This window comes from Coloeus monedula (genome assembly GCF_965178545.1).
Source record: "Coloeus monedula genome assembly, chromosome: 7".
In the NCBI taxonomy this organism is placed as follows: domain Eukaryota; kingdom Metazoa; phylum Chordata; class Aves; order Passeriformes; family Corvidae; genus Coloeus; species Coloeus monedula.
The window spans coordinates 15,242,749-15,255,791 of record NC_138787.1 but is presented as its reverse complement, the minus strand read 5'-3'; the positions used below and the strand labels follow the sequence as shown (position 1 = coordinate 15,255,791).

The 13,043-nt window shown below is 41.8% G+C and overlaps 1 protein-coding gene across 1 annotated transcript in view; it reads left to right on the top strand.

Annotated features, from left to right (window-relative positions):
* The window catches only part of PPP1R1C (protein phosphatase 1 regulatory inhibitor subunit 1C), a gene marked incomplete at both ends in the record, with an annotated part of 48,800 nt that extends 36,957 nt beyond the window's left edge, over positions 1 to 11,843 (top strand). The window contains 1 exon segment of the mRNA XM_082285378.1: positions 11,755 to 11,843. Within this exon segment, the coding sequence (XP_082141504.1) occupies positions 11,755 to 11,843 (89 nt within the window).
* Between the last annotated feature and the right edge of the window lie 1,200 nt (positions 11,844 to 13,043).

Below are 13,043 nucleotides of genomic sequence, written 5' to 3'. Positions count from 1 at the left end.
ATTCAGCATTTTCCTGAGAATCCATTGTGGGTGGCAAATCCCTTACAAATGCTTAGGCATTTGCTTTGAAGGCTGGTTTGCACAGCACCAACAAGAGTTTGGGACAAGAATACACACAGACACTGTGCTGTATTAACAGAAATGGCCAGGAGAGCAGGTCAGAGATTTCCCATTAAGAACTCAAGAATTTTAAAAAAAAAATTTAAAAGGGAAAACATTCTTGGTTTCCACTATTCGCAGGAGCAGATTAGACGAAATAAAACTATGACACTTGATTCCTTTCCTCACACATAAGCTACCATTTAATCTTTTAACATATTGGGAGAAGAATTCTCTTTTATCCCTCTGTAGAAGGAATAGTAGCTGTGAATAAAGCCTTTGTTCCTAGAGACAAATGGAGGACCGCTTTATGTAAATGCTCACTGATTTCAAGGCCTGGAAAGGACCCTTATTTTTATAATTGGATCTCTGGCATAAAGCACAGCCTTCAACCTAATTCTACACTTGATCTATATTTGAGGTTGAACAGCGGCATGTAGTTTAGAATGCAGAAGTTAAGACTTCTTATGAAAGTTAAGATTTATCCAATTCTCCTTAATTTTTTCCTTTGTTTACTTACAGCAGGTAGGATGATACAATTGTTTTATAGACATAGCAGTCTATATAACTAAAATTTGGCTTGTCTCTCTAAACAGACTTACCTTCTGTAGCTGAAATACTGAGCATCCTTTCATACTGTCTTTAGCTTCAGCTTTCTTTACCAGCTGTAAAACCTACTTCCCACTTTTAGTCTCCTGGTTTATTTTAAGATAGGCTACAGAGTGGCTCCAACTGGATGCATAAACTAGAATGGAGAAGCATGTGGTGAATCCTAAGAATGACAGAAGTTGCCTGTGAAAGTGTAGGATGCTTTAATTTAAAGAAGCTGTGCTCAGAAAATGCTACTTGTAAATTTTTAAGGCCAGTGAGTTCTAACACATAATTTGTGACAGTAGCAGAGCATTTGACTTCTGTTATTATAGAGCAGCTGATTAGAGGTTTGAAAATGTGGCCTTTTATTTGGTGGAATTACTGTAATCCTTTGACATAAGGGAACAATTCTGCCGGTCCTGTGATTCTGACCTACTCTTAGGCAGACAGCTGCCTGACTGAAACTGGTGCTGATGTTAAAAGTGAGGGCTTAGCAACTCCAGCAAATGAACACATTGCCCAGTAAGATTAGTAAGATTTGGCTTCCAGACAAGTGCTTTCTCAGCAGAGATTCTGACCATCTAACAAGCTTCCTGGGACCTGTCAAAGCACAGCACCTTTGAAGGTTTGCCTGCATTGGTTCAATTCAAGAACACTTATCAACAGTTCTAAGCCTATCCCCTAGCTGTGAAAAATCGGGATGGAAAAGTGTCAGCTGAAAAACTCTAATCCTCTCCTGATTGCTGGCCCCAGCTGCCTAGTCAGAGCAGCACAGGAGTCGTGAGGAGGAGAGCTTTGCAGTACTGCCCCAATTCATTACTGATGTGGAAGCCACCTCTGCATGTTTTTCTGACCAAGTTTTTGAGGTATTTGACCCAGAGCCATCCTCCACAGAATCAGCTAAAAAATATTTTCTGGTTTTCCAAAGGGTAATTAGTGTTGGGCTGAGACTGATACAGGCTGAAGCACCCACTTGCTGGCTGACTGCAGGAGCTTCTGCTCTTCATTTGAACTCTGAAGACTGGCTGACTTCTGCAGTCTGAGGGTTAGCAAGGGAGGGAAGGAATTCAGAAGGAAGGAAGGAATTCGGAAGGAATTCAGAAGGAAGGAAGGAATTCGGAAGGAATTAGGAAGGAAGGAATTCGGAAGGAATTCGGAAGGAAGGAAGGAATTCGGAAGGAAGGAATTCGGAATTCGGAAGGAAGGAAGGAAGGAAGGAAGGAAGGAAGGAAGGAAGGAAGGAAGGAAGGAAGGAAGGAAGGAAGGAAGGAAGGAAGGAAGGAAGGAAGGAAGGAAGGAAGGAAGGAAGGAAGGAAAAGGAATTAGGAAGGAAGGAACCAGCAGAACAAGATGTTTCCATACTAGCAGAAGTTGCCTGGGGCAACAAAAACCTCTCTGTTCACTCTTTAGGCTACTGTAAGTGGGAGATGCAGTCCCTTCAGCCACGGCAAATCTGACCCCTCTCTCCAGTGCATGTTCTGGCCAGCCTGTGGAGGACCAACAAAAGCCTTTCTGTGCAAGAAGCTCCTTCATGCTACTCCTAAGGAGCCAGTGCTGCTTCAAGCCATTCTGAGAGGGAAAAAGGGAAAGTTGAAAATGATGTCTCAGAGAACAAAATGGAAAGTAGCCAGACGTTTGTAACATGATTTTTGCTGCTCTCATACAGTCTTCATTGTGATAGTTTAACAGTGAGCCTTTTGGCTGAAAGTAGCCTCAAATGAGCCTCAATATTTGTCATTTAAAAGGCTCACCATGACGACTGAGGATTGTATGACTGGAGCTAAGAGAAGAGCTAGCAGCAACCAGCAGACATTTAGAAAATTAGTCAGACTTTGTTGCTGGGTTTCCAAATGATCATTCACAAACCTCTATGGGGCCATGGTGACCTGCTGAATATGCTGATGATCTGATCTGCTCCAGATCAGATATGTGACCTACATAAACTCGTCATATTTGCCAATGTTTCAGATCGTTTGTTTTGATTTAGTCATGCATATTAGAGAGAGGAAAAAGTAAATTAAATTGCAAGGCTCAATAATGACTTGGTCTCATAATCACAACACACATGAGAATTTTTTCTCCTTCTCAGCTTGAGTTTAGGAATAAAATAATACAACACATAGAGGGTTTTTATATTTATTTATAGATTGCTGTAATGTCAGCTGGTGCTCCAGATTCTTTTTATTCCTAAATGTTGGAGGTCCACCATATCTGCTGGCATTTGAAGATTCCATCAATTGTAAATCACAGAGTGACAGCCTGGCTTTGCTTTTTCTAGGCTAATCCAAACAGGACTCTATCTAGAGCACCTGCTTTCTGTGTCAATTTGTTTATCTCCTATCTCAAACTTTAAAGCCACATATGGCAGTAATTTACGGTATCTTACATACATTCATTGTAAATATACAGTAGCTGGGGTTTTGTCTTTATAACTGGAACTTAACATCAATTACATAAGTTGACTCTTCTTTCTTTAAAAATAGTAAGAGAAAATATTGATTTCTGGAGGAGTGGGACCAAGATCTGTATAATGAAGAAAGACCTGGTTATGTTCAGACTAATTGGCCACAGGAGTAAGGGCAACCCTTGCATGTTGGTTATCAAGTTTCTCTGAAACCTTACTTAACAAAAACTTACAGGCATGGGTATCACACAGAGTCCCTTGACACCATTGCACAGTGAACCATTTTTCAGTGTTTCTCAATAAAGAACAACACAAACTGTAGAAAATTTTCAAAGGCTGCATCGACTGTTCACAGTTGCCAACATCCATAAAGCAAAGTTTTCCACATGCGTTTATTTTTATTTTGCCTTCCCTCCCTCATGTTTTTTCTGTTCACTCACTCATACACATGGGAGTTGTCAAGGTCTGGGACTGTGCGTTTTATTGTGTTTTATTGCTGTCGTGTCATAGATAACTTTTTGATGCTCTTTGAACCACCAGTAGCTCAGAGATTACCCAAGAGAGTGGCTGCCTTGGGACACAAAGGCTGGGCTCTTGTTGCCAGATCTGCTTGGAAGCAGGATTAGCCTCCTGCCACAGGTCGTCTGGTGCAGTTATTGAACATGAGCATCAGCAGATGAAGTAATAGCTGCCAGCTTGTCAGACTGAAGCCATTCTTCTAGGTGGGAGTGAAGAAACACAAGGAAAGGTATGCAAAATGCATCTTGTGTTTGCATACAAATATCAGTCATCGTCTGGCTCTTCGTTCATACTCAGCAATCATCCACCGATCACTGTAAGCCACAACTCTTGTCATATCATATTAAGGTTAATGAAGCATCCAGGAACCCACACCAGGAATTTGGTCTATGCCACATAAACCTTGTTCAAACATTTAACAGAAGCTGGTCATTACACCAGGGAACTCCCAGCTAGGGTGCAGCAATCAAGCCCAGGAACAGATAGAGAATGTTAGGGAGGAAAGCAACAGTCTTTGTCTCAGCAGGCTGGCAACAAAAATGTTCTCAGGTTGTTTCTGAAATTCCATAACTGAGGATTTTGAGGAGGATTTGGAAGTAGCCATGGAGGCAGGTAGTTCTCCCTCTCCAGAACTTTAGGAGAAAGAATGAAAATGCTAATCTAAAAGCCTAGCAATTTGAGAAGCAAAGCTGTATCATTTCCTGATTTGAGTGCAGATGATGCCCATAATATATGAAGAAATTAATTTTCCTTGAAAGCATAAATAGCCACCATTAGTCTGAAATATCTTGGAGGGAATCAATGGAGGGAACTCAAGGGGGAAAGTAGTGGCAGGACAAAATGTACATTTATAAAGCTTGGAGAAGGAGATGTGGTAGTAGTGAAGACCCCAGGATAGGGAGAATTTCAAAGTCTGGATAAATGATAAAGACTATATGGGATGCGTTTTTCTGGTTATGAGAGAAAACATGCAAGACTCAGATGACAGTTGGACATGGGGATCTAGAGAAGAGTGGAAATCAGAAATGTGTAAGCCGAAATGTCAGACAGTTTTGTTCATGGTAGATGAACATTTTGGACAGGACTGCAGATCAAGAGCTTGGTTTTGACCACTTTGAGATATTGTCTTAGCCTTCCACAAGCTTGTGTAGAAGAATGCACTTTAGAGTTTAATTTGAACAGAAGGGGAAATGAGTGTCAGAGAATGGCAAGGAGGAAAGATAAAAGCATTACAACAGTGGAAGAAGAACCAGGGTGAAGGTGAACCAGGGCAAAAAAGTGTCAGAGGCAAAGACATCAGCAAGCTGGAAAGGATGAAGAGAGACATCACTAGGCACTTGGTCAGAAAGCTTTGAGACTGGGTCCACGGGCAACTGGATCCAAGGAAATGGAGGATGGGGGCAGAGAGGGCTGCTAAGGTGAAACCAGTGAGCATCATTTTTGGTGAGCTGAATGGCAGAGGGAGAAGAAGGGGAGGCAGATAGGGTTAAGGATAGGCTTAATGGTTTTTAAGAGTTACTAATGAAACTGAACTGCACTGAACTCTGACTTGTATGCAAGGAGAGCTTATCGAAACCACTCAGTTAAGTAAAAATGGATTAAAGGTTTCAGGAACTGATTATACAGATGAAGGAGATAGATAACAGGTCATATATGCAAAGAGGAAAAAAGAGAAAGCTCAAAATAGGTTTTGGGGAAACTATAGCATTTTTCTTCCTGGCTTCCTGGTCTGCTCCTGCATGGAATATATGCCCTAATGTATTTCAGCTGCTTAAAAGAATAAAAATATATATAGTAGGATTTAATTTTTTTTCCAGCCAAGCAACCAAGTTTTTGATCAAGAAAGTTGAAGTGGCTAGGAGATGTGTGTGCAGGGGTAAGTTTTGAGTTTCTCCGTGACCAGTAAGGACAGCTGTGTTTCTGATATCTTCTCCAAATGGGAGAGAAGACAAGACATGTATTTCTTATATTTACATGAATTCGGCAGTGTAGCTGGCATGCACCTGACAATGAACATTTGAAGATGATGAAACTGGATTTTTCTAAACTTCCATAAAGCAGAAAGTGCCGAGAATGGAGACTGGTGAAGCTGTATTCTGTTGAATTGAAAGTCATCATAGAGAGGAAAAGTTTTTAATAATTATTCAGCTTCTGTCAAAGGAGGCTTCTGCCAGGCAGCTGCTCCTGCAGGCTCCAATGGTCCTCGGCTTCTGCTGGAGGTGGCAAGAGCAGGAAGCTTTTGATGTGTTTCAGAGCTCAGTTGATGCTTTTCAGAGCTGAGTGGAGGCTGTGCCCTGTGTCTGTCAGAGCTGGACTGTGGTGCCCATGGCAGCGACAGTCTCTGGGCTCTCCCACTGGCACTGACCAGCACAGGGGAGCACGCTCCATCACACAGAGCACTGGTTGCTTCTGGAAACATCTGGCAAAACATCTTGTGTTGAGAGTCTGTGTTACTTCCATCAAGCAGATGCCTAGCTGAGCAAGAAAAGGATTTCTTCTGAAACAGGGTGCATAGGCCTTGGTTTTACTAGCACAGTGTGGTTGTTTAACCTGTTATATCTGCAGGCAGCTCAGCACATTCTTTCAACTGCAATGGCAGTCAGCACCCTCAGGCACCACACACTGGTAGTGACTGAGACAATGATCTGCCCCTGAGGCCCCCAAGGGAAGATGAGCCATTTCAGCAGCAGTGCCAGGACTCATCTGCAGGACAGCAGCTCTGTGACTCCCTCACAGGAATTGCATTCTTTCTGTTGCACTTCCATGCACTGGGCCACAACAAGGGTGTGATTTCTGTGTGAGATTTTGTCTCACAGGTGTATCTGTCACATGCAAGAGATGCTCCATGTTCACTGACTTTAATCCCATTATTTTCATCCCTTGTGTTTGGGAGCAATATGTACCTCATATTCCTGTGTATGTAGATCACAATGGACTAGATGGCCTAGTTATAAGTTTGTATGTTTTCCAGAATCAGTACAGAAGTATTAACTTAATCTGGCCCCAGGGTTTAAGGAGTGAAGGGGAACCTTATTCCTGAAATGTTAGACACTTCATCACTTTGCAGAGACAGGAGTCATTTGAAGCTCCCAGGTGGATCAATATGAAGCCCACAAGTTAAGGTTAATACGCTGTTATAAACTGTAAGATGCATTTACTGAGTTTTGATTTCATAAAACCATATAGTCATTTAGGTTGCAAGGAACCTTGGGAAAGTCCATAGTTCAACCTGATGCATAAAGCAGAATTAGCACCAAATTTAACAAGCTGTTCAACACTTTGCCTAGTTCAGCACTGAAAGTCTCCTTGAAAGGAGGCACCACACTATCCCTGGGAAACCACACAGGTGCTTAAATACACCCAGTGGAATAATTCCTTCCTTATATCCGGTCAGAAAATACTCACTTCCCATTCATGATGAGACACCTTCATCTTCTGGGTAACTTCCCTTGGTACAGGCAGGCTGCTGTTAGGTGGCCCAAAGTTGCCCCTGACCTGGTGCAGCTACTTGTTCTCCTGTAACTGTAGGGGCCATCCCTATAGCTGGTGGAGGCTGCCCTGTAAGCCTGCCAGCTTCATTTCTTCACAAGTGCCTTCCATTGCACCCAACTCAGCCAAGGATCTGCAGCGGATGCTGGATTTAATGACATCAGTTTGTGGGTTTTTTCTGTTTAGTTGTTTTTGGTTTTTTGGGTTTTGTGTTTTCTGTTTGTTTGTTTGTTTTGTTGGCATATTTTAAATCAAAATTTCAGTTAAGAAAAAAATTATGAGGAAGACATATCAAAGAAATCAAAACATATTTGACTGGTAAATGCAAACCAAAATGTACCATTAGAAAGAATTGTCCTTTTTTCTGTTTAGTGGTATAAATATATGATGTTTCTTTTGATATTCTCATTTTTGCTAAGGAAGCTAGAAAATAATTCATTTAACATTGGCTGAGACATTTTTATTTGGCTGTTATCCTCTTCAGCCAGGTTTGTTTGCATGATAATTTCAAAGCGAATTGAGTTCTGAAACGCTGAAAATGAGCCTGTTTTATCTGTGCCTTTCACTGCTTTCTGCAAATCTGGAAATGTGTTTTTGATAGAGAGAGGATCAGCTCCAAATCATAAAACCAAATAACCCTTCAAACTTTAGGGAATTCAAGCTGCCAACCAGACTTCAATCCTGAGTTTGGTAAATGTCAACACCCTTCCTTGGGCAGTGAAGCAGGGTGAAGGAAGAGGTGTTAAATAGGATGGGGAGCTGCCTTAATTACTTGAATATTTAAAAAAATTTTTTCCAGGAGATACTTAATTCAGGAACACTTGGTTATTTCAAATCTTGTGACCCTGCTTAGCTTTCTAAGCTGGTGCTTTGGTTAGATGGAGAGAAGCAAAAAGACAGCTGTTGATGAAGCAGCATGGATGTGATGTGACTACAAAAAATGCCAGAAAATTGTCCCATTCTCATTCATAATTTATAAGTATCTAGAAATCTAGAAATATTCTTTGAGACAGTGACTTCATCTAAAAGGAATTGACAGTTATTATATTAGTGTATGGCTGCTCAATATGGCTTGGAATTATGGGTTTGTTTATCAACATTAATTGGATTAAATTACCTGCAGCAAAATACAAGCCCTTCAAGAAAAACCAGTTCTTGTCCTGCTGGCTTTAGCAGTGTTCAGACAGACTTTATTTTAAAGTAGCATAAGGGTGAGTTTGAAAACACTAGGGGTATGAAATGTTTTCAGGGAGCGGTGAGAAGGGGCAGTGTTTGGTCTGGAAGAGGGTTTTTGCCTTCAGACATTTCAGGTGAAGAGCAGAGCCCCAGACAGGGTGTGACATTGTGAAGCAGTGGCTGGGTTAGGTGCAGAGGGGATTGGGAACCCGTGGGGACAGTGGATGGATGGCACCCTGTGAGCCCCATCCCCAAGAAAGGGGAGAGCAGGGCAGGGCACCCAGTGAGAGAAACAAAGCAGCATCAGGACAGTGCAGGCAGAGCGCTTCAGGAAAGCAAGGGTGCCCACGAACCCAGAGTTACCCACTGCCTGGAAAAAGGGACATTGATGAGACAGGGCAAGTCCATGGATCAGCATTTGCAGTCCTCTCTATTTGCAACTGATATTGTCAAGCTTGTGTAGTTTATGTGGAATCAGTAACTTGATGTTTCTAACTTGAATATGCTCTTATATACCAACAATTTCTTCTAAAATATCCTGGGTTTGTTTTTCTTTTTTGCTACAAGTAAAATCTTACATTGTTTATTTCATGCTCATCTTTACACCATGTTCAATCAGTGAGCAGAAATAATCCCCAAACTACAGCATTTTGGTGCTTCTTGGTTACTAGTTGAGAAAGCTGAGGGCATGAGCTGTGTAACTGGTATGAAGATTGAAAAGATGAGAAGGAAATATCCTTTCTGATAAAGTAATGTTGCCATAGTTGTGCTCATAAAAATGGTTGAGGTGACCTGAGCAATGAATTTTTATTCAGTCTCTAACAGAATGTAACCTTTCAGCAAACAATTCAGATATTGCTAAGCAAAGATGCTGAACTGATGCAGCAATACACCTCTGTGGGTAGAGCTTCACCTCACTACCTGCTTGTCATATGGTTCATACTGACAAAGGGTAGGGCACAGGCTGAATAACCCCACTGGAGCCACGCTGGAGAGCCACTGTACCAGCCTCTTCTCTTGAGCTGTGGCTGAACGTGCCCAGCTCCAATGCCTTCTGACCACCCCTGGCAGCCACTGTGGGCTACTGCAGTGGTATGTCACTAGAGCGTGATTGCCATGATTTAACTAAGTATTTTCATTTCTCCAGGCCATTTTTTGCACTGTAAAAGTCTGCAGCTTTGTGCATGAAATGTATCTTTTCAGGACAGTTACCAGCATTTCCTGTCATACATCTTCACGTGTTACTGACAGGAATTTCATTACCTCTATGTCACTTCACACTAATTTATTCCATTGCGTAGATGAGCATCTTATTTCATAATGCCACACCTAGGGTCAGTTCATACTGACAAGCTGATGCTGTGAGAACATCTTAAGGCATATAAAGAAGTACAACAACTCTTGTGCACTTACTGGTCAGAGAAGGAAACTTTCAAATGACAGTGTAGCATAAAATGACTGGCAGAGGTGAAGGCAGGCTGCAGAATGGAGGTTGTGAAAAAATCATCAGATAAGATCAATAGCTACTTGCCATGCAAAAATCAATGGTTAATGCTCATTGATGTAATTTCTCTCTATTTCCTACCATTTTCATATTTAATATTGCAATTAAACCACATAACCAAAAGTCTTCACTCCTAAAAAAATACAGTTCCATGGTTTCATCATACCATATATCACATGCTTTCTTTTCCGTCCCTAACTTTCCCCTTCTCATCTTTGAAAAACTCCCTAAAAAACTGTGCACTCTGGCTCCAGCAATTCCTATACTGAACAGCAGCTGTTAGATGAGTACTGTGAATTGTGCCAGAAATGGCTCTGTAAGTGCAGAGGGAACAACAGGAGACAAACTTACCTTAAAAACACAACATAATTTGGAAACAAACGTCCATTAACCTATAGTTAGGTGAAATCATATTTAAAGTGTTTGCCTTACTAAAAGGTGTTGCTAAAGAGGAGCTGCTAAGAGCTTGGTGGTAGCTGAGCACCTTCATGTATTAATTGGAAACGGCTTGATTATTGCAGGGTGCACTTACAAGAACTGTGGCTTGGGAGCATTAATGTGTTTGCTTGGTTTATGTCTGAGCACCAGTTTCCCAGAAGACTGTGTGCTGTCATTTGTGCAGAAGAAAAGAGAGAGAGGAGCCCAGAGCCCAGCACAGAGTGATGGGCTCCTGTTAGAAGTGGAGCTGGCTGTTGTACAGCCGATGGAAGATACTGCTTTCAGTTATTTGTGACTTCGTGGAACTGGAATAACTTTTGCTGAGATTTTTTTAAAGTGATATATTTGGAAAAAATCTATGCTGCATTTTGGAGTGGTGTGGACATAAATAGTGAGATGTAGGAACTTCCAGATTAAGCGACACTGGGGCCAAAACTCTTGGACGTACACCATCGTCAATTCTTCTTACTCACAATTAGCAGTAATCTGGGTCTTGCCCTCACCCCTCAAGGGTGAACCCCTTTTTGAAAACTGTGCCCCTACCAGTGCTATGACTTGCAGGGTGCATATTGGGGTGTTTGATTATCTAGCAGTGGTTATATAAAGCAGCTGGACTGTCATTTCTCCTCATCACAGAGATGAAGTGATACAAAAGGGAAGCCTTTTTTCTGACAATTAAAAATGGTGACTAGAATTATGTGTGATCTTTAATGAAATCAAAAATATTTTTATGTAATGACAGTAATGGCACCTGAAAATAGCCTAATTCAGGCTTGTTTTGTACAAATCATGCATTTTTGATGAACAGTTATGTTCCCACTTTGTTTGTCGTAAGCTAGGGGACCCAGAGACTAATTTTGTGCATTTGCTTTTTAGGTTTTTTGAAAATAACAACCCTTCCTCACTGGTCTCTCTGTCATCTTCTTATCTTGATACTTCCTTTTCCAGCTCAAATTCTTCTATCACATCAAGGTGGAGCTGAGAAGATGGGATTAGGCCCATTCATTGAGGTTTGCTTGCTTGTGCTGAACATGAGACAGGGAAATAACTGTAATTAGATTCATTTTCAGGGAGTCTACTTCACTTGTTGGCTGAAACCCAGCCAGCAGTAGGTAACTTCCCTCAAACCTGAACTTCCAAACATCCTGTGATAGGTACTTACCCTTTTCATCCAGCCCCTCACAGTATCTGGAGGTCAAAAGAACACATTCTCCATATAAGAAATGATCCAGTCTTGTCACAGCTTTGGTGCCAGCAGTCTCCTCTCTGTCAGGTGCTTTGCAATGGTGTTCAACACAAACCTGATCAAGGGTTACCAAGAAAAAAAAGCAAGTACTGTTCTGAGCCTTTATTCAAGGAAGAGAATATCTCTGTTGTAAATACACCATAGCGTGATTTGAAGAGGTTTGTGAAAAAGAGAGTAAATATGGGCATTAAACTTGCCCTTATTTTGGTGTTCTGTTTCTTCCTTCACAAAAAAAACCCCCCTGATGCAAGCTAAATACAGCCTTAACCATGACTTCTGTATTTTCAGGGATTAAGCATCTGAAGAGTCAGAGTGACTCAGTGTTTCCAGAAGAAGAAGAGGGAGTCGGCGAGAGGGAAGAGGAGTGGGGCCATTAAGGAGCGCAGAGCTGCCCCAGCCCCGTCCGGAGCGCCACTGAAGTGCCCCCTGGCCCCGCCGTGTCCTGCCCACCCGCTCACCGTGCCCGTGGCACCGGGGCTCCCGGGAGCGCCCTCGGAGGGGCTCTGCAGACACTGGCACACGTGTCCCGTGACCCTTATTCCCAGAGATGAAACACTTATTTTAAAGTCTTTTTTTCTTTTATTTTCTATGACTTAGAAATGTAATTCGCAAATGTGTTAGCTCCCTGACGTCAGTACTGCCAGAGCTTAACTACTGCGTGTGAGCTGTATCTAAGGCTTGTTGTAAATAAAAGTGATTTAAAAGGTACAAAATAAATAATACATTAATTTAGACAAGATTGTCTGTTGTACAGAGGGTTTGTCTAGCGTACAGAGATAAATGTTCATATAAAATGATCCTTTCGGTTAAGGGCAGTTTTTACCATTGTTGGTAGAGTTGCTTGCAGTGATGTAGACAGAAAAAAGTAATGAAGTAAGCAGAGGTGACTCTGTCTAGAGAAGGATGCAAAGACACTCCTGCCTGTGTTCTCTGGATATGTGACACTTAATACTTGTATTGCTTTTGGTCTGAGGCTGCCTCGTCACAGCAGCCAAAACGATTTCTCTCTACCGTGAGCTCACTGTTATCTGGAGGCATTAGAAAATATTTCAGTTTGGGAGTGAGGAGGAGCACAGGCATGGGTGAGGCCTGTGAGCAGGGTCCCAGCACCAGCTGAGTCATGGGAAATGCCACATCCCCTTTTGTCACCTGCAGCAAGCACAGGTCACAGCCTTCCTGCCCTGTGCTCGGCTCAGTTTGAGCCAGTAAGTGACAGCACAGCAAGCTGCACAAATTCAGCTTGTGTCTGAGTCCCAGGGTCTTGGCTGAAGTCAGCATGGCTCATACCAACCTTTTCATTTGTTAGACCATGCAAACTCCGTGGCATAAATGGAATAAGGTGGAGAAGGAAAGCGATGTTTCTTCAAAGTCAACAGATTATTTTGATTTTTTACCAATGGCAAATTTTTAAAGGAATTCACTGTCATTTCGTATTAACTGTTTGCCTTTGACACAAAGTTTTACCCTCAGTTTAACTTTCGGTAGCTGTAAGTCTCTTTTAAAGGGTTGAGCTAGCAAAAAAAAAAAAAAAAAACAATAAAAAAACAAAAAAGAAAAGAAAAAAAGAGATGAAATAT